At 44.4% G+C, this 26442-nt stretch overlaps 1 protein-coding gene across 1 annotated transcript; it reads right to left on the reverse strand.

Moving 5' to 3' along the window:
- Positions 1-1066: 1066 nt before the first annotated feature.
- Positions 1067-26442, reverse strand: LOC146190575 (23 kDa integral membrane protein-like). The gene is made up of 7 exons (XM_084600970.1): positions 26170-26442; positions 11842-12036; positions 8150-8230; positions 5707-5820; positions 4351-4461; positions 2242-2325; positions 1067-1550 (listed from the first exon to the last, which is right to left on the reverse strand). Exons 1-7 carry the CDS (start codon positions 26350-26352, stop codon positions 1473-1475), a joined length of 846 nt encoding a protein of 281 aa, XP_084457096.1. The 5' UTR covers positions 26353-26442; the 3' UTR covers positions 1067-1472.

Raw genomic sequence — 26442 nt, forward strand, 5'->3', positions numbered from 1 at the left:
AAAAAAAAAAGAGCGTTCATTGTGTGGTTAAGTGATGAGTGGGTAACAATCGAGGTAATGCCCTGGTACTGATTGGTCGGCGGGTTGTATTAAGTCACGAGACCACATGACGTGGCCCAGTTGACAGGCGCTGTCATCTTCGACAGCTATTTCAAGATTTGAGGGTGAATGAACTGAGCTCTCCTCGATCTCAATCAAGTCAGACACTCTATATACTGTAAGCTATGCAAGCATTTTCGCAATACGTGTTTACAGCAGGGTTTAATGTCGGCTGACTTTACATGTAATGTGGTAGCTTAATGGTAAGGGATGTGTGTCAGATAAGAGATGCAGATTAACAGATCTGTGATTAAACTAGTAGCCAGTGTATGTGCGGGAACGAGGATCCTCAAAGGAAGCCGCTGACGGGAGCTTGCTTTATTCGGTTGCTAAAGGCTCTGTCATCTGACGGGCTTGGGGTCCTCAAAATTGGTTGGGTGCGGGAACGTGTGTGTTACTGCGTAATAACAACTGCCCCCCCCCCCTCCCCCCTCCCCAAATATCTGATGTGAACCACTCGTAGATTTATTTCGGCCATTAGGCAAATACTGATTGCAGACTTCTAAAGAATCCTTTCGTAAGCCAGCACAGATCATGGCCCCAACGTGGTGGGCTTGGTTAGCATCTGACCATCTGAAAGACCAGTTGACCTTGGTGACCCTGGCCCAGGACATTCTCGATGCTTAACAGTACGTCAAATAAAGTTGGTTCTTCTCCTATTCATGGCAACCGTGATTGCTTTGTTCAACTTATCGCTCTTTCTTTCTGCATTTATTTCGCAATACAGAATAACGAAATGAACTTCAACATACTTAATCTAAGGGCCGTATAAGTTTGTTAATTGGGGACAAAAGTAACATAAATGAAGAATATTAAAATATTTTGCTAGAACAGAAGCCGCAGTAATAAGGGGTTGATAAAACACCTTTATTGTTTGACGCAATTCACTTAGGTCATTTAGCGAGTGCTGTGCTCTACATTTTAACTTCCATTACACTAAGCACAATTCTTAAAAAAAAAAATACTGTTTTATGTTGATCATTAGATGAAGTTTATTTTAACACTGGTGACGAGACTGCAGTGTTTAGTAATTTTAAACAATTCTTTGTAACTGAAACCTTTACCGCCTGAATATCGCTGCACAGTGAGAAAATATGCATTACATTTGTTCACCACACTTAGAAACGGGCTATGCGTCTAAAATTCTGTAAATATGAAATGACATTCGTCCTTAGACCATTCGTAGTAAAAAATATACTGTTCAATTGATGATCATGACGTAACGATGAGTAGCTGATGGGAAAACATGACTGCTTCGATTGTCACCCTCGTTGCTTGCGGAATAAAATACAGTGAAATCAAAGGCAGATAAAAGCCATGAAAAGGTGGGCTAGACGTATGGCAGTGATGTCGTCGAACTGCAAGGCCTAGTGTTAGGCCACGGAAGTGTGTAACTGTCGACCCTTCTTGACGCCTTGGATAAGGAGACAGGAGCAGATCATGGCGATGATCTGAAAAGATGACAAAATTAACAAAATAAGTTGAAACTTGATGCTGTTAAACATGAAGCATGCGCTCTCTCCTCCCTTCCTCTCTATCTCTCTTCCTGCACTCACTCACTCACTCACTCACTCACTCACTCACTCACTCACTCACTCACTCACTCACTCACTCACTCACTCACTCACTCACTCACTCACTCACTCACTCACTCACTCACTCACTCACTCACTCACTCACTCACTCACTCACTCACTCACTCACTCACTCACTCACTCACTCACTCACTCACTCACTCACTCACTCACTCAGTTTCGCTATCACGATAAACAGAACTAGCACATCAATACGAATAACGCGTGGCCGATGCGTACCTCTTAATTTGTATAGTTTATTTACGCCTGTTATACGACCAACCACGCACAGAAAAAAATAATAGAGCTGCATTGCACCTTATTTGCAGGTCCCAAGAAGCCTAAGCCATGTCGTACAAAAAATAAAAAAAAAAAGAACTTCCACTTTCACCGTAAGCATTCAGATCTCATGGTTAGGTCAGAAAACTGCTCGAATATACAAGTGTTCCGACAAAAAAAAAAAAAGAAAAATAAAGAAATTTCCTGTCGAACCCAATTATCGGTGGCATAAAAAACACTGTGGGCCAAGTTTAAAGCTGTACATTATTGAGAACCACTGCACACGTACCAGAGCGAAGAGTGTAAACAAGCTGATGAGCCCGAGGCCAAGTCCGTTGCGCAGAATGTACTTCTGTATCGCCCTGGAACAGCCCTGCGGGAAAGAAGTCATGATCTGAAACCTGTATGTTTACAACTCTGAAAATGCAACCGCACGTTCAGCTTAGGCAAAAGAGTAGGAAGAGAAAGGCCGACGAAGATCGTAGGGGCCGAGCAATTAAGTTAAATTCCGTTCATTAAAAGTCCCTTTAATCGAACTTCCGACTTATTCGAACTCATGCTTTGCTACCTTTTACATTGAACTCCGCGCAATTCGGAAGAATTTCAGTCCCATTTGTGATCGAATTGTAGAGCTCCGACTGCATAAAAATTTACTTGGCTGCTTCTCTAGTTAAGGGCAAACGCGATTGGGACGGACCCTCTTGAGCGGTCGGTAGTAAATGACACTCTATTAGTTTCGATAAGGTACTGCATTCTTGACGCTACGTTCTATCACACCGCAAACGGAGTTTTGCCTCATGAGCTGCACCTCTGAGGCCGTGAAGGCAACATGGCATTCGCCGGAGTGCGACCTTGTGTTCTGCGCATGCGCGACGGTATAGTGTATGCGCAGAATGAAACACCGTGCACCGCCGAATTTCTGATACGATCCCTGAGGCACTGAAGCCACTTTGCCGTCTTCACAAGGTCTCATTACGCACGACGTGGACACATAATAAATAAAACACACATCGCACGTGCTAAACAGTCACTAGTTCTTGCACAGTGCGTCGCCGTCTTCATCAACTTCCATTAGTGTGCAAGGAAAAGGAAGACCACGGAAGCACTTAAACGTGCACGTGCAAGCGAAATTCGAACGAGTTGGCGTGTGACAGATATAGGCGAAGTGCTCATAGAAGCGCTCTCTTGTCAGATGGTTTATGGTAATTTTCTATAGTTTAGTAGATTTGTAATACGAGAGTAAAGTAATTACTACCATCCTTCCGAGCAGAGCAATATGGCAACAAAGAAAAGTTTGGTTTATGGGTTTTAACCTACAAGAGCGACTAATGCCATGAGAGACGCCGTAGTGGAGGGCTTCGAAAATTTCGACCACCTGGGGTTATTTAACGTGCACTGACATCGCACAGCAGACGGAAGCCTTGCTTTTAGCCTCCATCGAAAAACTGGCGCCGCGGCTACTATTCAATCCCGCGTCCTTGGGCATAGCAGCCGAGCGCCTTAACCACTACGACCCTAAGTTATCGTATAGCAGCCAAAAATTGAAAGGGGGAGTAAGGACTGCGCAAATAGGTGCCATCTTTTATTCTGGTGTTGTGATTACCTCAAGGCATAGAAGGGTTCATTATGTGAACAAAGAAATGGGTCGAAAAAGAGGTCGATGGTGGGGCCCGAACGTGACAAAAGACGAGCACGATCGTTTAAACATAGTTCATCTTTGAAAAGTATAATACGCGAATTTGATCTTAGCCTATGCAGTGCGGTGGAACGTGGAGCTGGAGTTTATCCCATGATGCGAATCTTTGGCTGCGGCTTCCTCTTTTAAAAAGTAACTGGGAATTTTAGTTATATATTCCTTGAGAACAGAATATTGTGACTTGACACCCGAGCTGCAATTGATACTCAAGTAGCATTCGCTTCGGAGCAATAGGCAGACACTGGTTCTTCATAACTGGTCAATTACTATCTTTTAACGTGCAGCCGAACTTTTCGCAGTCACGAAACCGTTTGCGTCCGAACGTAGTTAATTAGATTCAGAGCTTCCACTACAGGAAACATGACTAAGAAAAGTTCGGCAAAAGAGAATGCCACTATGGGGGCGCCGGGACGTCTTCATCGCTCGGAATTTATTTTATATCATAGAGCTTACCATCCCAAATCAACTCAACATGCGGGGAATGCTGTAATTGAATGGTTCTGATAATTTTGACCGCCTAGAGTTCTTTAACGAGCGTTCACATCGAACACTACTCAGACGCCTTGTGTATCGCCTCCATAGAAACGCGTCGCCGCTGCCGGAATGGAATCCGAGCAGCCATGCAGTCAGTAGTCGAGCGCCCAAAACACTGAGCTACCGTGGCGGGCCACAGCTACGACGTCATTTTTGAAGGATGCGTACCATTTCGTAGCGGTAGGGCCGCTGGCTGTCCTGGGTGTCATAGCAGCTGGGAGGGACGTCCAGGTTGTTGTCTACGTAGTCCTGTGGTCCACGGCCTCCGCAGCAACGGAACTGCGCAACATTTCGGTTACCACCTCTACCGCGATATCCGGCGCTATAAGTATTTTCTAGGATTGGAACAGCGCTCACTGCGAAACCATAATAGTATTTCTACGAAGGATTACTGCTCTGTGGGTATTGCCGTCAACCGCATATTGGAAACTATTTGTAGCTATGCTAGAAAAATGCTGACGTCTGGCCAGTAGTATATACGGTAGCGATTCTTTTATTATTGCAAAAGCAATACTACGACAGCCAAAGCGAGACCTCGGGCGGCCGCAGCTACGCCGTGAAGAGGCGTAGCTGCGGTCTCCTCATAAAAAAAAAAAATAAAGTGGCTGTGGTTTAGCTCTGGTTAAACCTGGTTGAATTGCGTCAGCAATACCTCCATGGCTGCGTTCATGGTTCAGCATGTTGTGTACCTCCTTCTCTAGTCTTTCTTTTTTTTTTTTAGTCCGTGTCCGTGGTTCCCTGTCAGGAGCTGCCAACTTGGTTCTCTCGTTTCACATGGGACGGTTATGTCAGAATCAGCCTGCCAGGACCCCGGCAATCACGTTACCCCTGTAGGCCACTAAGGCACGTTGATACGACTTGGTTAAAGCGTGTTTTTATATGTGGGCTGGCATGAGCTGCTAACTTGGGTCTCTCAAAGTCAAACGTGGCCCTTTCCGGGACGACGCGACAGGCTGAAGTAAACCTGGCGCAGTATTGCTAACGCAATAAAAATCGCCTGCCATCACATTTGAATTCATGTTACTCCTGTGCCACGGACAGGAGCTGCCAACTTGGATCGCTCCTTTATATGGAAAGGTGATATCAGAATCAGCCTGCCAGAACCGTGTGCATTCTCGTTACCCCTATGACAAGCAGGCACGTCCATACGGCTTGGTTGAAGCGTGACTTTATATGTGGGCTGGTAGCTTACACTCTCCCGTCATACACTTAAGGATGAGCTTAGTTGTCCCCAATATTGTAGCACCTTACACTGATAGGGCGTGGTAGTTGGAATAATGTAGCAGACAAAAGAAGCTTCCGCCGTTGCTTTCGCAATTCAACTAGGGTTAACCAGAGGTAAATTACAACTATTTTTTTTTTTTTGAAAGTGGCATCTGCCCTGAGTGAGCCATCATTCTGTTTGCATTAAGGTTTGCGGTGATCTTTAAGATCAACTGCGCTCTTAAAAAATAGTGCCACACGAACAGCCAATTGGCGGCGGCTGTCACATTTCTTCGTTATAAGCGAATAATGCATGCTCACTTCGGTCTGCACGAAAAGGACAGCCTCCTTGTCTTCCTCCTGCTGCCAGGGTTCCTTGTCCCTGCGCCCTCCTGTGATGACGTCCTTGAAATGCTCGCTCAGGGCTTCCTCCATCTGTGGGTGGACAGTTGCACGAGTTAGATAAAACCCCTAATCTTAGTTTTTCATATATAAAGTGGGATGCCCAAGACCGCACTCACATCATATATGAGCCATATTTTTGAAATACTTAGAAAGAAAGAGTAACAAGGAGAGAGAGAGAGAAAGGTTCTAAGTATGCGGAGGATGTGAATTGTGCATGCGGCAGGCCTGGCCTGCGGTAGCGAGATGGTGAAATAAGAAGCAGAGAGTGAAGAGAGACAGGAGAACATTTATTAAAGATGGCGGCCATACCGACACAGGCGAAACGCGACATAATCAATAGTCAGAAATTAATATCCGAACAGATCTGGATACCCGAAGCGGGCTGACATGAGTAGCCTTCTCGTCTACTCGACGTACTCAATTCAAAATAATAGCTTCAAGACCACGGCTTGTTTTTCAGAGCACGGCCGGTTATAAAAGAGTAGGGCAGAGATTTCTGCTGTGGGATTGAGAGCGGACTAACTATTTCAGCTTCTCCGCACGTTTTACATTAAAAGAACACACTCGCATCCGTGGCCAATTTAATAAATGGTGTACAAAATGCTCTGAAACGCATGAAAGCCAGGGATTATTGGCGCTGGTGCTTGTAGAGCTTCCCACGTGACATCTTTTTCGTCTGAAATAAACGTGCGCGCAGTGCTGCATTGGTAACTTGGAACCCACGAACATTCATTCATTTCCACAACCCAGGATACGTACAGGCCGCTGTCCGGAATTGAAACATCCACAAAGGTTTACACTCCTCTATTTTTAACGCAAGTTCAGTACAACGAAAAAAAAAAAAAAAGTAAAATATATATACACCGGCGCGCTTAGCGCAAAAAAAAAAAAAGAAATAAAAGAAGCTGGCTAGACACGACAAGCTGCATTTTCATTTGTAACTGTTTGCGTGTGCGGCAAAAGCCACACAGTTTGCGACATTCACTGCAAGTTTAGCCTGTGTGACCTTTGGTATGTTCATGGCATTTCTACACTTGATATTCGCAGTCAGTATTCATCAAATGAGATAGAAAAGGTACTTATCAGTCTTTCAACAAAGAACCTTAGCTTACGGGCTTTAGGAGAGACCCACGACTGAGCCCATACCCAGCAAAGCATTAGTATAAAATGTCCTTCACGCGACGTTAATAGCCCAACCCCTCGGTTAAGCGAACTGAGAGGCTTTTTCTTAATTAACTTGATTAATTTACAGGCGTCGAAAAGCCTCTTGAACTGTAAGACAATGAGAGTGAGGGGGTTTGGGCTTATGGTTGTTTACCGTGTTAAATTCTCGGTTCAGCACACGCTCGCAGTTTTAAGCTTTTTTTTTTTTTGTTTGTTTACCGTTAAGACGTGGGAGGACTTAGTAGCTGTTATACACAGCACCGGTTGTGCTTTATGAATGGGATATTTGGGAAAAGATTAGGCTGGCCAGCGCCAATAGGCCACCTGAATAACAGTGGACGAAATTCTACTTTCAATGAACATAGACCTTCTGATTTGGTCACGGTGTATAGGGCTTAACGTCTCAAAGTGACCTATAGGCTATGAGGGGCGCCGTAGTGGAAGGGTCCGAAAATTTCGAACACCTGAATTTTTTTACCGAGCCCTGACATATGGTACAGCACATGAGCGCTTCAATTTTCGCCTCCATCGAAAAGCGGCTGCCACGGTCAGGATTCGATCCCGCGTCCTTGGGTTGAGCAGTCAAGAGCCCATAGCCACTGAGCCATCGCCGTATTGCTATAACTGAGCTTCTATATGTCAGAAAATGATAAAAATAAAATGCAGAGTTTTATCCGGCCGATTTCTCAAGCTATTCAGTTCAAACCGGTAATCACGGAATGTATATATATATATATATATATATATATTTTTTTTTTGCTGAAGGGGGGGGGGGGGGGGCGTCGACGTCATGAGGTTGACTCAAGTATGGAAATTTTCAAAGAGCAAACTTTGCAGCAGTAAGTGCAATAAGCGCCGCTTTTGGGCTGGACAAACATCGGCGTGCCCATAAAAATGCATAGTGCCAATATGAAAGACAAATCATTTACTGTATTTATTTATATGCTCCTAAGTGCCTTTCGGGAGAGCCAGTGTTACAAAATTGATTACAATATGCACATCCTGTAAAACATGCACCTAGTGTATTGATTCATTTGGACTGAGTTGTCATTTGTGTGCCTTTAAAAGAAGCACAGGACAAAGAGCGAGATAATGTAGGAGGAGTAAGCGTGTGCAGTCTTATGAAGCACGATTTATCCAAATGATAGAACCTAGGAAACATTTCGGGCATTTAGACCATGCTAATCCTGCTTACCTTTGAGCTGTTGATGTAGGAGAAGGCCAGGGCCATGACAGCAATCAGGAATGTCGCGATGACCAGCAAAATGACGAAGTACTGCAAGAGGAGACAGAGCCGCTGTTTTTATTTAAAGCGTGTTCAAAGCCACTAAAGGACTTTGAATGCCGTACGGTACGGCCTCGCGCAACACCTGCTGCGATGTGTAAGGTTGACAGCTCGCCGCATTCGATAAGCGGGGCGATTTCATGACCTTTGCCGCTCTTCACTGGCCTTGGCTTCTGTTTGGCTAATGCGAATGATATGACATCGCTAGCTGCCGTGTTTGGACAGCCCTAATCAGCCGTGAGTTGACTCGGGCGGACAGAGCTCTCCAAGCGATGAGTGGTTCTTGCTGAGCTTAGTAAACCAGTTCTGAGCAGAAATTTTTTTTTTCAGGAAAAATAAAAAAAGAAAGTGCCATTGAACGGTTCAGGTGTTGCGTATTTTGGTCATGAAGTTCATGACTATGCGTAATGCATGAATGACATGCATTATTTATGCATAATGGTTCATGACCTGGTGCATGATTAATGTAAGTGAACATTTAGGTTGCTTATATCAAGCAAAAAAGCTTAAGTTGAATGTAATCTAATGTACATTTTTTCTAAATGGCAGTGAAGTCTGCTATCTAAACCGATTTCCGTAATCCTAGAAAATCCTAGACACCTGCCAGGGGCGAAGGTGTCTAATTTAGTTTCTCTACAGTTCTGAGCGATGTTACAGAGCTGCGGTCATCATAAAGCGCGTCCGCTAGTTCCTACGCGACAGTATAGTCCCTACAGAGGACCGTTTTTTTTTTTTTAAGGCGTTAAAGCTGATCGCCCCACGAAGCAGTAACTTGTCGCAGTATTATGTAGACCCTCACTTAATTTACATGAAAAGACGTCATTTCAACATGACTTCACGCTTTTCTTAGCATTAATGATTTAGGCCATGTGCAATGTCAAGTTGAAATGCCAGGTGTCCGCGTCGTTTCGCGAAGCGAACGATGATTGCAGCTAAAACTGACAGATAGAGGTAAAAGCGAGGCAGACCTGCTTCTAGCGACACCTATCTTTCATCCTCATCGCTTTAGGGCAAGTAGGGAAGCTAACTTCCGGATCTAGCTCCTATATATATATATGGTCCTACATAGACTTATGTTGCAGGGTAAGAAGACAAAATTCTCGCCCAACTTTCCTTTTCTTCCGATGATCTGCTCGGTTCACAACCAACCTGTATGGTTTGCCTCAAAATTGAAATCTATTCCGGATTTAGCGTCTAGCTTGATATGTGCGGCTTTTCCTTGTTTGGTACTAACTGGTTCGCCGTGTATTGACTGTAGACGTAGTATCGGGGCGAACAACACGACGAGTGTAAAGCTACCCTCTCGTTTTGCTGTCATATCTATGAACATCCAATTTATTTCTCTCACAAGTTACGACATTCCAGTCTTACCTTCATCTCGACCAGTACAGTATCAAGCTTCTGCTTATAAAAATAGAGTTATTGTCTTCGATTCCCACTAGGGCGTTCTGCATGGATACTCGTCTGCCCGAATGTGCACGTGAAGGACTGCATGAAATTAGCGATGCTGGGCGCGCAGAGAATGACCTACACAGCGCCTGACGCACTTTCCAGCTATTTCGGGCAGCTCTTATGTGAAGACGTGCAGCGCAGGCATTCTCTTGCACGCGGCTGCCACACTTCACGCACCTCCGCAACACCAAGCGCAGCCGCACCCCGATAACGCCTGGTAGTGGTCGCTAGGCAACTTATGGAGTGGGCAAGGGGAAGATCAGTTATTGCACGTCCTGTTCGTGTCCTTATCTCCTCCTCGATACTCTCGAAAATACAGAAGGGCTAGCGTGGCCGCAGCAAGAAATACTGGCGATATCTGGATGGAGCCAAGGTGAACTGCACCAACAGAAGGCATGAGGGCGGCGCCCTTTCATTATACACTTTGACATCCGGCTCACTTCGGAGAATCGAGTCATGCTTGCTCCATTTTTAAGCTTTTAAGCTTAACTGCGATTTTCCGCTACTTCTGTCTGTCTCGAATTGCTTGCAGTGGCTAGCCTCAAAAGGAAGACGAATATTGCTAAAAAATTTAGGGGTCCAAAGAGATTGCCTTTCCTCGCTTCTCTTCAGATATCATTTTGGTTCACCTGTGGTTTATATCTTTCCGTGCACACGAATCCTAATCACCACACATCCTGTCACATGACAGCTGTCATGGCAGTTTCTCTTCAATTCCACTCCGTCCCTCTTTCAGATCACAGGCTACCTCTCCTGCGCATTGAGTGTCAGATCCCTGAGTCCATTTTTCCTTCTTAATTTCTTCCAATATGTCATCAGGCTCAAGTTTCCTTTGGCTTTTTGAACCTTCCTTAGTACAGCTTTAAACCCTTTTTTATTTGCTGTTATTTGCGTCCCCTTAATGGATGTTGATGAGTTGTCACTGCGCGTTGACCTGCCCACTAAATGCTCTTCACTGCATCCTTATTCGCCTTGCTGTTTCCATATCCTCACTACTTCAAAATTTACCGCCAGTCTTAAACCTTTGTTCATTTTCTAAACTAAATTAGATTACATCTTAGCAATCTTTAAGCCAATCGGTTATCTTTGTCAGTTTGAGTCCCCGAACATGCGCTGCAATTTATCCCGCGAATTGCTCAAGGTGACATTGTCAGCAGCAAGTCGTCGTTTTCGAAATGTGTTTGTAAACTCTCACACGTGGATATTCCCAATAAAATATATACTAAACACGCATTAAGCAATAAAGGAGAGACTCAACTTCTAATCCTGGCGCATTTCCTGATAGATTTCCACACACAGTTTCTCTGGGGGATTATGGTATATGTGCATACCATGGATATATCTTCTAGCACAATGACGTATGCTCCGTGCGCGCAGTGGTTACGAAGTACCTACATGACTGCTGATGCTCCAAATATTTTTTTTTTTTTTTGTAGATAAGCAAAAGATTCACTTATAGCCAAGCTGCACGCAGGACATATGCAGCGCAAAGTGTTGTGCAAGCCTAATTCTAGGTAAAACTGAAGCGTTAATTTTTCCTTGTGTTGTACGTCTGTTTTATCTTACTGAAAAAATACTGACTCTCAAAAAAGAAGCAACGTTAAAAATGGTGCTACGTTTCCTGCGAGTTCTTCATACCCAATTCGGCAATACCATTGTAAAGGTCGTTGTGTCATGGAGATGTACTGGGGTTGTCGTGTATAATAATAGTACGCCTATGGTAACAAAAATTTTTTTTGACACAATAGGCTCTTCTAGCAAGAACAGACTGCTGTTTTCATCGCCTGGCCAATGAGAATAAGGACTCTGTGATCACTCAATAAGAGCCCGTTTTGGGGATCGTGGGGGTCGTGGAGTAATGGGGGACAGTGTGTGGGCCCTTCCAAACGACAAGTGTGTGTGTGTGTGTGTGTGTGTGTGTGTGTGTGTGTGTGTGTGTGTGTGTGTGTGTGTGTGTGTGTGTGTGTGTGTGTGTGTGTGTGTGTGTGTGTGTGTGTGTGTGTGTGTGTGTGTGTGTGTGTGTGTGTGTGTGTGTGTGTGTGTGTGTGTGTGTGTGTGTGTGTGTGTGTGTGTGTGTGTTTGGGGGGGGGGTACGACTGTGTAGTGACAACACTCGTTTGCCCTTTCGCGATGGTTCCTTGAGCACTCACGCAAGTGAGCATGACGCGCGACTCGCGCATGGCTCCGCAGCAGCCCAAGAAGCCGACCAGGAAGAGCAGGCATCCGATGAAGAGCCCCGTGGCGGCGGCGCTCCGTACATTCTGCAGGCCGGCCAGCTGGGTCCCTTCCGACGGGGAGCCCGCCAGTGCCACCGCCGACACCACGATCACGGCCAGGCCCAGCAGCTGCAAGAGCAAATGCTTTATTGACAGAATCTGCCTGGATATTTTTGTATAGTATGTCCGTGCTCTCGAATTCTTTTGCTTCTATCGAGGCATATCGAGGCAGAACTGCAAATCGGAAGAATTCTTCATCTCTCATCCTGACTCCATCAAGCGCCGGCCAACTGGCTAAGAAAAGCCTGAGCAGAGAGAGAAAGACGTAAAACTGGAGCAAAACCAAAAGAGGAAAAGAACACAGGTGATGGAAGGTTGGAATGCTCTATGTGCTCTGAATGAACAATAATTTCGTGACGGTGGCGTAACGGCGCAAAGGCACACGGCCAAGGAAGAGCGCAGATGAAGGCAACTTGAGGAACATTGCGTTGTTTTGTGTTCATTTTTCCTCTGCACTGCGTTCTCCTCTTTCGTCGTGTGCCGTTGCACTGCTGCGCAACCATCGTGCAAAAGTAACTCTCGGAGCACATTATGTTTTCGGGATTCATTCATCACTGCTCCAACCAAAAAGAGCGAAAAAGGTCCTCCTCAGGACCTGCACCTCCTGCTTACTTGTTTAGAAAATTAATATAAACATCCATTTCAGTGTCATAGCTTTAAAAAAATGGCCAATAGTTAATGCGTAAACAGTGTGCAGAGGTAGGTGCTTATCCAGGCTATCAAACAACACTAACGCAGAAATGTGTAGATTTCACTTTCGGGGTTAAGTTAGTACAATTCAGTACCCCATTGAGTTCGTCATGTCATGCACAGCGGATTGCAACTGATTCGAAAAATTTGGTCTAATGTCTCACTACGAGCTTCGGAGCTAGCTGGCACACAAATACTTGATACGATGAGGCGGTAAGATGTAATACCACACAAGTACCCCCGAAAAAGAAAGGGTCCTTGTTGATGTCAAATTTTATCGAGTGACATTGGTGGTTGCACCGTTCGACAGTGACGAGTGCGACTTGTAAACCAGCTATGATAGCAGCACTTCAGTATTTTGAACATAGTGCAATGTCGGTATCTGGGCTGAATAATTATGGCGGGGATATGCAAAATAAGCTCGCTTCTCTCCATAGGCAAGTTTCTTCAGTGCTCCAAGACTTAAGGTAAGCAAAACCTCGAACTCAAACCTTTCTTTACGTCTTGAATTTTATCTAAGCCCCCAGAATGGTGATGAAGTTACGGTGTGGGGTGCTTAAGGACCTCAACTTTGCTCATGGGGCATGAGAGACACACTAGTGGAGGACTCTGTATTAATTTAGGCCTCCTGAGTTTATTTAACGTGAGAATATGTCGTACAGTAATGAGGTGCTGTCGCACTTCGTCTCCGTAGAAGAGTGACTGCCACGTGGGGTATCCAATCTCGAGTCCATGGACTCGGAGCCGAACGCATAACCACTGTATAAAACAACGGACGCTGCGGAAGCGTGGTATGTATTGCGAAGTTTTATTTTAGTGCACAAATTGCGTCTGGCAAAGTTCGCCGGAAAAGCGGCAGCAATGCGCAAGAAATACAAAAGACGAGCAATGTTCTAATTGGGATAAATGCGTTTGAAATCGAGTGCGAAAGTTAAAATGATGCAGGGCTAAAAAAGGATCCCCGGTCTCATATGCATTTTTCTTAAAGTGTTTGCTCCTTGTGAAAAAAAAAAAAAAATAAGAAGGATTCAACGCTGCTGAACCGAATGTAGAGCGAATTCATTAGCTGCGGGTGACCGAGCGTTCTTCTTCGTCTTCGTCTTTGCGGTTGTTCAAGGTCATGCGTGACTGCGGCCACGGACTAAGGGACGGACCGATACCTGGCGTAGTATTGCTTTCGCAATAATAAACTCTTGCTCTTAGCAACCGGATGCCTCAAACTTGACGTGCGTCGCTATGTTTCCAGTAAAAGCTGCACGAAATATAGGAACTACTACGCATATTTTGAATATTTCTAGGGAAACGTGGATGGTGGGATCAAGTCAACCAGGGGCGCAAGATGCCATGCTCACAGTTCCTGACGTCATCTTGGTTCTGAAGTGATGAAAGCAACTCGAGTTCTTAATCCATCTTCGAACGCTCTGTCCGACATCTCAGGCTGTCATATAGTCAGGAGCAGGGAGCCAGCGTGCTGAATTTCTTATAACGTCTGTACTGCGCAGCTCATATTTTATTAGTTGCCAATTTGCATCTCCCTCCTGGAGCGGTGTCGCAGGTTCGGTAAGTGCAGATCACAATGTGCCATTAGGGGTCTGGTCTGCAGTGGCGAGTGCTTCCTCGTTATGGCCTCCTCGCAGCAGCGTATTTACGACACTGGCCTGCGCATGCGCGTCCAGAAGCGCCATACCTGCATTTACCGCACTGCTATGAATGTATGCGCGGCTATGTATAGCACACGTGGCGCACCGGCAAACTGTGCGAAGTAGCGGCAACAGCAGCATGTTTAGGAATCACCTAGGTGCGCACTCACTCTGAACGTTGCCTCATATGCAGGCCGCCCAACGGCACCATGTCGCTATAACCATCAGGAAGCATACGGTGAGCGATAGCGCGACGAGGAATACGGCCGTCATAAAAACACTATCCATGCACCTTGCAGAATTCATTGGCAGGAGGGCTATTTCCGGCTTTCTCTGTTACGTACGTACAAAATCAAGAACAAAAGTTTGTGCGGACTTCGCGCGGCGAGCGCACACAGTGTTCGTAACTGCAATGTGATCAACAAGCAACGCTGCCTGAAATATGAAGCAGTAATTCGTACTGGCCACTTTCGCTATTTGTTTAGCGCGAAGAAGTAGGGACTGCGGAGTTAGAGCGAGGAAAATAACAATTGAGCACTTTGCAAAATGGGAAAGCCGGCGTTCAATACTGTGACAACAGCAAGGGCTGCACAATGGTACGCGTTGCGTTCATCTCATGCACAGCCAACCTATTATTCGTCTGGGTGCCCTGGAGGGATAAGGTAGCACTTGTATTATAGTTAGTATTGGAATGGCGTTTAGAAGGCGGGGAAGCGGCGCAACGTGTTGGTTCTCTGCATGCTCGATGTAGCATACCGTCGTTGACGCTGGCATAGAGACACCCTACTTGCGTTTGAAGTCTTACTTACTTGTTTTGTGCTTGATTTTATGACGCATGAGCAATAAAGGTTATCATGCGCCTAGAATAAGGTTTAATGTGTTTTTATACGGTGTAGTAAAACATGGTTAGGGTGTAAGAGTTTCCTTCAATAAACTGAAAACACGTCCATTTTCTCCTGGAAGCTATCCGGGTTCGAACGGTATATGTTTGCTGTAAAGCCAACCAAAATATTTTTTTCCATAGTTTATGGGGCTTCGTACATCACACACACAAAAAAAGTGGTTTATCGCAAATCATCTCCGCATCTTTCACCTATCGGCGTATCTTTTTTCTTTAGGATGAACTTGTGGGTAAGGTCTGTGCGAACTACGCCAAGGCAATATACCACAGCTTAGCGGAGGTGCTTTTACTGTGCGAGTTTCATTCCAAGTTGTAGGTTGCTGCTACTTTTAATATTCTACAAAGCGTGCCACTTCCATCTCTAAAGCCTTACATGCATCACATCATAGCGCTGCTTGGTGCACTTGAAGTTTCTTGTTTATGAACCGATGTTGATGAGTGATGAATGTTCCTGTGGATGAATTAATTTTGATAAACCCTTTAATGAATGCTATTCCCCTTCGCTCAAGATGAAGTGATGAAGTGAATGAGCTTTCTAGGGAACTGTTCATTAGCGCGTAATGAAAAAAAAAAAGCACTAATCTTAGTAGCGATCATCTCCAGTTACAGGTTTTTATTTGTAGTGGTGTTATGTGCCCATATTTCCCGAACGCGTTTCAACTGAAAGTTACTATGACATATTATTAACGTGGTTGTGCCTTACCTCCATTTTGTGTGTATGTGTGTGTGTGTGTGGGGGGAGGGGGGGGGTGATATAAGGCCATGACTTAGTGGCGACGTTTGCCAATGAGCAGCTGCATAACTTCAACGCGTCTTTGAGACCGGACTTGAGACCTCCGTTTCTGTAAGGCGGAAGTCTGCTTTGGCTATTGATTCTTGCTGCCAATAACGACCTGCCAATAACGACTGGACCGAAAATCAATTGTGATCTCATTCCCGATTTTCACGAACGAGTGCAATTTGACACTTGCACAAGTGGCTCGCTAACTGACCACTAATTGACATAACCGCAGCTTTGGGTGTTCCTAGATATTTCCGGTAGCTTATGCTATCGCGTCATCGCGAAGGTGGGTGTGAAAACAGAGAGAAAAGAGGTGCCGTAGTGGAGGGCTTCGGACCACCGCGCAACAAGCGCTTCCGCCTCAATCTCCCTTTAGTGGTCAAAAGTGCCCCCTATGGCATAAATAAAGCTGAAGCCATAGAGTAAACTACTATTTGCAAACGTCTGAAACTACTATTTGCAATGGGGCTGAAACGTGGAGGCTAACCAAGAGAGTTCTACTTAAGTTGAGGACAACCCAGAGGGCTATGGAACGAAAAATGGTAGGGGTAACATTAAGAGATAGAAAGCGTGCAGAGTGGGTCAGAGAAATAACTCAAGTTAACGACATTCTAGTGGAAATTAAGAAGAAGAAATGGACATGGGCAGGACATGTAGTGCGAAGAGAGGATAACCGATGGTCGCTGAGGGTAACAAACTGGATTCCAAGGGAAGGAAAGCGTAGCAGGGGGCGACAGAAAGTTAGGTGGGCGGATGAGATTAAGAAGTTCGCAGGGGTCAAGTGGATGCAGCTAGCACAGAACCGGGTTAAGTGGAGAGATATGGGAGAGGCCTTCGCCCTGCAGTGGGTATAATCAGGCTGATGATGATGATGATGATGATGACTATTTGCAAAAGCGATGTCTTTACTTTCAAGCCGAACCTATGCGTAGCCATGCAGATAGGTCTCGCGTAACTCCAGGTTTAACCACAATCTGAACCACAGCAAAATTTTTATTTTTATTTTCCCATGAGAGTACTTGACTGCTCACAGTTGTCAAAATGAGTGCGATTTTTTTGCAGGTTTTAACATTCAATTGGAGAAAAACTACAATGTTAATTAATTCTCATTTTGTTCGCACGAACATATGGGCAACTATTTAATCCTTCTAAAACGCAAGAGGCCCTGCACAAGTTGCCGGAGCAGAGTTAAATTTCCGACGTACTTCGTACCCTGTCTTTATTAAGTATAGGAGAGTCGAAACATCATTTGTGCGTTGTCATGCGCAATATTAAAAAAAAAAAAAGGCATTTGTTCTCAGCGTAACGATATGGGCGACAAAGAATTCTCGTTAGTAATAAAGGAGATAAAGAAGAGAACTTCGCTACAAAAAGAAAGAAAAGGAGTGAGCGAAATTATCCTTCAGCTCAAGATGGCTGCATCGTTGCTAGCATCCAGCGCATAACGCAGCCAGGGTGCACCGGCTCAAAACGCGGCCTCTGGACTTTGCCGCTACGAGTAAAGGAGGAAGATAGGAGCAGGCGCTGGTAAATTGGCGTCGATCCAGCTTTTCGTAGCCATCAATCACTAGATTTATTTTCTTTCTATTTTTAACCTGTAACAAACTCGCGCCCTCCGCTGTAATGCTTTCCTCGCGCATGCTCCAGTTCTTGCAAATAAATAAGCGATGCTTGAATAACCTCGCCGGAGGCGTTTCCTTTTTATTCTCCCCCTTTGTTTACAGTTTCTCCGCTGCTTATGTTAGATAATATAGATTTTATGCTCATTAAGGAAACCCGGCGTGGTCGCTTAATCTTTAGTGCCACTCTTAATTTGAAAGTACACAATACTTCGGTGACTCCATTTTTATAAAGAATGCGTCAAGGAGAGCAGTTACCTTTCATGCGATGCTACATATTTCCAGTGGCGGTACCTACATGATCAAGGGAAAACTGCATAATAAGCATGCTGCGTCAGATTAACTACGCTCTGACATACACGTTCCGGAAAACGTGGGTGAGCTTCATCAGAATAAGATTCGAAATTCCCGATCATCCGTACTCGGAGGCACAAGCTCTTGTAATGTTGATACATGCTCACCACTTCGGAGTGTAGATGATGGCTGCTGTCTTGCAGAGACGTAAGGAACATACCCTCTGCGGAGGTTTAGCTATGCTATAGGCGACGAGTTGAGGATGGTAAAAAAGTACGTAGCTTTCGCTATATTGTTTGGTTTTTCAAAGCTGCCCTGCAGGCGCACAATTTCGTAATGGGCGACTTACGTGGGTGCTTAGACCGCAATTCTCATTTTGTGGCACGCGTGCAAACACGACTGCCATGGTGGCTACGAACGAGGATCGCTGAAGCTGAAATAACCGAATAAAAGGTCGAATAAAAGGCTAAAGCCGTCCTTATTAGCTTCATTTTAGATCATTTCATTCGAGTAACGCGTTGACCATGATTTTATGAAACATTTTTTTTTTTTTTATGCAGGGTGCGCGCTTTGTTCCTAAACTGGATCAGCTTTTGATCTCTTATGTAGACAGTAGAGCGACTCACTTTAATCGCAATTTTCGAATGAGATTTTCCATGTGCAATTTATTAATTGAAGAAATGCGTTAAAATTCTGCGATTTGAATAAGATTTACTTTTGAAGGGCCACAGTTCCAATATTCGTTTTATTAGCTCGGGTTGGAAAGTTACGTAAAACAATTCTCTCACCCATACAACTAACGTTAACAGAGTTCAGAGCCATGAGCCTTCAGTACGAATTCCAATCGCAAACAACTGTGTTTCACACTGGGCTATGCGGAGTACTATGTCTCAGTGAACAATGCAGGGGTACCTTGTAAGTTAGCTTATGAAGAAAACATTAGTTCTTGTGCGTCAGTATAAATGTAAGATTAAAGTGATTTGACGGCAAACAATAAGCAAAGAAAAGACAAAAGCCAAATATTATAAGACGCATGATTATATATGCTCTCTATCAGTTTTGATACTCCCCTCTGACAACAACTTCTGGCAGGGATTAGATGCTGCGACTTTTGAAGAAGAGATAATGATGAGACAGGTGCCCTTATTACGGTGAAAATGCGGACCATCGACGTAGGAGAATATATTCTAAATGCATGTTTTGTGTAATGAAATACTTGGTTTCAATTATGAGCATGCCACACAAAACGACTGCGTAGAGGACGGCAACGATTAAACTTTCCATTTTTTAGTCTCTATACAAATAGAAAATACAGTGTGTTTAAAGAGCTTCGAATAATGTCACGTCATTAAAAGCACAAAGTGCTAATTAAGTTTTCGTCCCGCATTAGGTCGAGAGTGGCGTGAGCGACGCAAAGTGCGTAGCTTGATAAACATGAAGATAAATTCAGACATGATACTTGCATTCGCGCCGGGCAAAGATATTAGACAAAAAAAAAAAAAGAAAAAAAAAGTGCGCTTCACTAAAGATTCTTTCCTTTTACTACGAGTATGTGGAGAAGAAGACCTGCAGGCCTGTACATCAGCTCCGCTGGAAATAAACGCAAGTAGCGTTTAAGGACTTTAACAAAAGGAAAAAAAAAAAAAAAACAACAACAACAGCAGCAGCAACAGGATCGCCGAGAAGGCGTTATATAAGTGGGCCTACGTGCTCATTTTGTCGTGGACTTGGCTCCTCAAAAGGTCCATTCATGTTGGATCAAAGCAAGTTTCATAGCTAAACGAAATATGTAAGCGGAGGATATGGTTTATGCGAAGGCGCTCGCATTCCACTTTCGCGTTATGTATGCCTCTTCCTTCCTGAGCCAGACCTGAGCGGACTTCAAAGCGCAGTCTCATTTCAGACTCTATGAAGAAGCACGCAGGGTTTGGATAAGAATGGGTAGGGGGGGGGGTGGGGGATAGAGCGGACGCAGTTTTCGGACCAGAGAGCAGACAAAGGCCTTTCCGCATAGCACCAGGCCTCGTCTCTCTCACGTCGACGAAAATTGCGCGGCTCTCAATTATGAGAAGGCCCTCTAGAAATTTTTGCTCCGGTGATGGCAAGAGCTGGGCTGCCCACGTTCTTCTGAGATGAAGATGACCAAAAGAATAAATAAATACAAATTAAAAAGCGGGCCCTTCAGCACTGGCTTCCGTCGGCACGAAATTAAATCCTGCCTGCCAGTCTGTCTATTCGAGTTATGTTATCTTTTTGTTTTCAGACTGCAGAAACTGTGACTGCACTGCACTTACATCTTTATACGGTGCGGGGCAGGTATTATATCGCTCAACGGGGTGCAATTTTCGCCGTCTCATCTTTCTACAACTTTGCTGTCTGGCGAACGTTCGAGTCCATCAGCCACCTTACACATGCTCTTCCCTCTCGTCCTCTTTTTTTACTGCCTGCTTCTCTCTCTTCGACTCATCTCTTCTGTGAGAGTAGCAATCGAGGGGCTTCTTTGTTTTGCTACTGAAGCACGCTATAGTAAAGGCTGGTTACGTATAAAGCAATCATTTGGAGCAAAATAACATATCTTGCAATAGTTTAGAGCATTCGCGGTTCCTCGCATAACACTTAGTTTCCTCCGTTAGCTTCACTACAGTTGACGACAGTAGTAGGATTCTTTAATACGCAGCTGATTGTTCTTATTGTTTAGCGCTTTTTTTTTTTTTTTTGGCTCACTATATGATCCGCTGAAATGCAGATTAAAAAGTTTAAGAGATGGATATATTGTTTTCAAAATCTTCGCTGCTTAAATAGTGCAAGCTTCTTGCGAAGCAAGGTACCGCTATTTCTTCATGTTGGTGTTTTTTATCACTTATTTTACAGTCCTTATATTTCCTCTCCAAACTGACTTCAGTTTTACCCGAGCGAAGATCTGAATCAGTTATTTCCGGGTGAAAAGTCACTACGTCCTTTTTTTTTTTTTTTTTTTTTTTTTTGACCGACAAAAGGATTCAGTGTCCATGTAGAAATCGTTTGCATATACTCTAAAGGATATGTATATTTGTGCCGAATATACTTTAGAGCCTCCACTCTCTATTCCAGGGAGAGCTGGGCCGATCCTCCTGATGCACTCAGTCCATTAGTGTGGCCACGGCTCGCTTCCCATATCGGCCACGTGTTGGGTGATGTAGGCCTCTACTCATCGACTTTACAAGACGACCCACAAAAAAAAAAAAAAAAAATCAATAACTTAAATGTTATTTCTCCCCCTCTCTTTCAAACTGCATAGTGTCCTGTCTTTTTTATGGCTAAAAGGAAACAGAGTTCACATGAATTCCAGAAAGTGTAGCATCATACTAAACTGGGCGAAAAAAAAAAAAAAAAACAGGGTCAAAGCGCACGAGGAGACACAACACGGGCGCAGACTTGAATATCAACTGAATTTTTATTGCAGAAAAGAACCTTTATAGGTGCACTAACCAGACAACAACAACAACAAAAAAGAAACACTACCCCCACTTCACTGCTGCGATAGGAAGCCACAATCTAATCAAACCTAAATTGCCTAAAAAGAGACAACCACTAAAGAAGACAAAAAGGAATGTAATGCATCAAACCAACCGTCCGTACTGTGCACTCGTACTGAAGAAGCTACGTAAAAAAGTTATCTCCTTATCAAGCACGTTAACCGCAAGTGATGCGACACAGAGTTTGATCAGGTAAGCTTCCGCCCGCTCACGAAATATCTGTTCACTGTGATCAAACAAGATACTTGCTTTATGCAGCAAATGAAAACAATCTTTGCAACCTATGCATTGCAAGGCGAGATTGGAGGACACAACGCCCTTTAACGACCTATGTTATTCCACCAGAAGTTCATTGATACACCGGCCAGTCTGGCCGATTTTGTTGTTTAATCTCAGTGAACAGATATGTGGTGATTTGGTGGAAGCTTACCTGATAAAACAAGAAGCAGACGCGTGCGTCGCATACCTTTCGTTAATGTGCTTGATAAGCAGATAGTTCTTTTTGCCGTAGCTTCTTGAGTACGAGTGCACGGTACGGGCGGTTGGTTTGATGCATTACATTCCTTTTTATCTTCCTTAGTGATTGTCTGTTTGTAGGCCGTGTAGGTTTGATTTGATTGTGGCTTCGTAACGCAGGAGTGGAAGTGAGGGTAGTGGTTCTTTTTCTTTGTTGTCTGCTTTAGTGCACCTATAAAGGTTCCTTTCTGTAATAAAAAAATGAGCTGATAGTCTGCGCCCGTGTTGTGCCTGCTCGTAGGCTTTGGTCCTGTTTTTTTCGCTCAGTTTAGTATGAATTCTCTCCAAGTTGCCCAATATTCTGTTCTTATTAAGTGCAGCATCCTCGACAGCAGCAGATATTGTTACCGGGGAACGCGTGGACGACAAAGTGGCGTGGTCGTAGACGACGACGAGGACGACGACCACCGAGCAGCGCGTGAAAGATGAAAGGCTGTTCCAGACGACGACGCAGACAGTGAATACTCAACGGCTCGTGAAGTCTATGCGCCGAGTTCTGCTCGTCGAAGCGCAAGTCTTACCTATATAAAGGCCGCTCATATTAAAAGGAGAAGAGATTTTTTGGTCATAAATTTTAGCAACAAAAGTGCATTATTAGACAATGATTCGTTTGTTTTTATTTATTAGCTTTATTTTATTTATTTATTATCTTTATTATTGATTTATTATTATTATTATTTATTATGCCGGGCCGAATGCTTTTGTTTGCTGTTATTTACTGTTTATTGGTGAGGTCTAAAATAAGAAAAAAAAATAAATAAGTAAATAAATAAATAAATAAATAAATAAATAAATAAATAAATAAATAAGCTGAAGAATGGCGCTAAAAGCCCGTTACGACAAGCCCTGAGGCCAGTTAGTAGCGACGTTCTGGTCTGTGTTTGCTGACGCTATAGCGGAAATGTGTGCGTTGTTTCTTCCTCGCGAAGATGCAAACAAGGGAAACTTGTTTGTTTCTTGCAGCAAGCGTCGGCCGAGGTGATCTGCATTTTCGTTCTGGGTGCGCGCGAGCGCTCTTGAAGCAAGTCTGTCGAAAGCGTTTTTTTTTTCTTTTTGACGTCATAAATGGTCTTTCCGGGAAATGAGACATAGTGTTTTTTACGTTCCCTAGCCTACATGAGCAAAAAGAAAAAAAAAAGATATGAAAGGAAAGGAAATGTTAACATGTGTCTCTCAATCCACGACTGTCAGAAGAAAGCGTGTTCTGGCAATATAGGGTCATATGAGTGCAATAAGATCAGTTCACCATCGCATGGTGTCTTTTCAAGTGTCTGAAGCATGCTTTACGTCCACAACTGCTTTCGTGCTACTTGAAATGACTCAACGCGATAAGTTGACATGGGTCCGCGTGCTTAATAGCACGCGGAAGTCTTATTTCCATCGGTGGCAAATGAAAATTTAGGATAAACACTACATACGCCCTTTTGCTCTCGTTTGTCGATAAAGGCACATAACGAATATTTTTCGGTCATCAGCTGATATTGAAATATTAGAAAAAAAATCACATCCGCTTACAATCAAAAATGTGTCCTAAGTTCAAAAGCCAGATAACATTCGGTTTTATCCGGAAACAAAGAGCCGTACGTGCATTCATCAGGGGACAAGAGTTGGTAAGTTTTGATGATTAAGCGGAAATTACTAGAATGTTATAAACTTTGACCAAATCATACAGGGATGATGGCGTTAACACTATGGACATATAGACATTTTTTTCCCCTTTAGAAACCACGTAGGCAGATATATCAGGAGTAAATGCGAGTTGCAAATAGCGTTTGAATGACTTCACAGAGATGCGCTGCCAGTGCAACGGCCTACTCAAGGAACTGAGCAGGAAAAAAGAAAGGTGCTTTGAGGAGAGTAGAATAAAAGCTGTGTGTGGCGCAACATGCGGCTAATTTCTCATACATCATCGGCGCATCTAATCGTTGTGGCAATATCGCCGAGAAATTAGCAGTTGCCACCATATGTACATAGATCGACCTTCAAGAAGCAAGGTATACTGACGGGGAAAGCCCCCCCCCCCCCCCCCCCCCCACACACACACACACACGTTTGTTTCTACACGCATTGGTAAAGAAGACCTGAGCAGAGATGTTTGCGATATTTCCGGTAGCTCAGAGAGACAGAGAGAGAAAGAGAGGAAGGTAGTTGTGGAAGCTTCTCTTTAAACAATTCAAGGTTAGCAGTGAGTGGCTTATTCAGAACGACAATGAGAGTGTTCGAAAATAAACTGCTATTAGAGCAATGTCCCCTAGAGCCTAGTAATCCCGCCTTCCACGCATTGCTCTGACTTCCATGGAGTGTAAGTGAAGGATACGTATACTCTGGGAAACGCTCGAGTGCATCCAATAGCATGGAAATCTAGCCACATTACATCCTGCACGCTGTCAAATTAATACCCACGATGTGATCAAACTTCGCAGTTTTTCCGTCTTGCACTCGATCGCACCAGGTGTAATTCGGGCTCAGTACGCCTCATCCATACCCGCTCTACTGCTAGACAAGCGTAAAAAGAACAGCTACACTTGGCAGCGGAGAAATTAACGCCTCCCCACACAGCGATCTCACGGTTGCGCTTATTTGCCAATGTATGTAGTGCGTCGTGCAAAGTGCAGCGTCGTGCTCCAGGCGAGTGTACGTGCCAGCTAATCGTTTACTCTAATAACTTCATCCGCTAACATCTTCGCGTACGGAGTCCTTGCAGCGCAGAGCAGGAAATTAAAGTACAAGCGGTTACCGCTTACAGGACTCTGAAGGAAAAGAAAAAAAAGAACCTTCCCGCAAGCGCTATTCGCAATAGCGGCGTCGCGATATGCGCTATGCCTCCAGCGCCGCATACTTTCAGAGCACAGCCGCTTGCACGCGGTGTGCGCGGCCGCTAATGCGTTCGCTAATAGCCTTACCTAAATATAGCCGGATGTGAGCTGCAGCAAATATATACATATACATATATATATATATATATATATATATATATATATATATATATATATATATATATATATATATATATATATATATATATATATATATATATATATATATATATATATATATATATTACGTGTGCGCTTGTGCTTCTCTTTCTTTCTCGCTTACTTGTTACTGAGCGAGCACACATGAAAGAGCGAAGCTGATTGGTTTTGCTTTTTCTTGTTCCGCTCGAAGCTGCAACGACCGCGAGGCGATAACCGACAGACTATACAGTACGCTTGCTCTTCGTAGCTGTTGCGACAGTTTTTACTTCCTGGGTGTTCCTCGTACGCAAGAAGAATCCGAAGCCCTAACGCGCACTTCTTTAGGCTTCCCTCCGGTGTATAGAGAAACCGCACCCCTCTTTCTATCTCGGCTCCCCGAGCATTTAAACGCTCGCGGTCCGGAGCGCGGTGCAGAGCGGCTGAGGTAAATTCGAATGGAACGGCGGTGAGCTGAAGCTAAGAGAATACAGACTAAATCCAAACGCCAGTGTTGACATATAAATGCATGAAACAATGCACGTTTTCTTCTGGAATGAACAAACGAACACTATAGGCTAGCATCGGGAACTCTCTTTTCAGCGAGCTTTCTGTATGAATTTATTTTTTACTGCACAAGGAATTTAATAAACCACCGCGGGTAACAAAGTATTACCCCATATATGCAAAATTTGGCAGATTCTTTCTGAATGCGATATAACAATTGCCCAGGTTTATTTGGAGCGGTTTGCAGGATAATCTCTTCTTCGGCGTTGTGACAGACCACAACGAACGAAATGCGTAATGAACTTACTCATGGTGGCCACCGAAAAGTTGTCAAGACACTATGCTAAGCATTTAGCGCCTTACGAGCGTACTGTGCGTGAAATTGAATTTCTATACGTAGAGCTTATTCATGCGCACGTGTTGGAAGTATGTGTGCAGACACCACAATTACCCCGACGATTAGTAATATCGGTTCGCATCACTCCTTTCATACATCCGCCAGCTCCACAGCTGCATACGAACAGCCATCTAACGGACAGGTAGTCTGCCCAAGGGCAATGACTATGCAGTCACTCGCGGCACACGAAATAAGCCATCGGATAACAAGAAAAACAAATGACGCTCTCACTTTAGATCTTTGATTAAGGTTTGTACGGAGGCAGAGTTCGAAACACGGATGAATAAATGATACTAGCGACAGCAAAAGGGCAAAAAAGCACCGTTATCCAACCGCGCCCTTGAATGGGGCGTGATCGGAGGCGCATAGTGGAACACAATCTACGCACCCAGGTGGCCAGGTTGACGACAAATAGGCAGTACTTGACGCATGTAAATCCGCACGAGTTTCCGCCGCCATTCTTTCCCTTGTTGTTGATGGGGCGGGCACGTGGGGGCTGCTTGGCCCCCTGGGGTGGCGGGGGACCCATGGACCGTCGGGGGTCCGCTTCGCCTCCACCAACGTCGGCCATGTTTTCGCCGCGAGCTCCGTATTCCTCTACAACAGTGCCCGGCGCTGCGTTGTTTCTCGTGCTCCTCTCTCGACAAACCGTTGTCCGCCC

This window comes from Amblyomma maculatum, chromosome 4, assembly GCF_055883805.1.
Source record: "Amblyomma maculatum isolate TAMU_Amacu chromosome 4, ASM5588380v1, whole genome shotgun sequence".
NCBI classification, from domain to species: Eukaryota; Metazoa; Arthropoda; class Arachnida; order Ixodida; family Ixodidae; genus Amblyomma; species Amblyomma maculatum.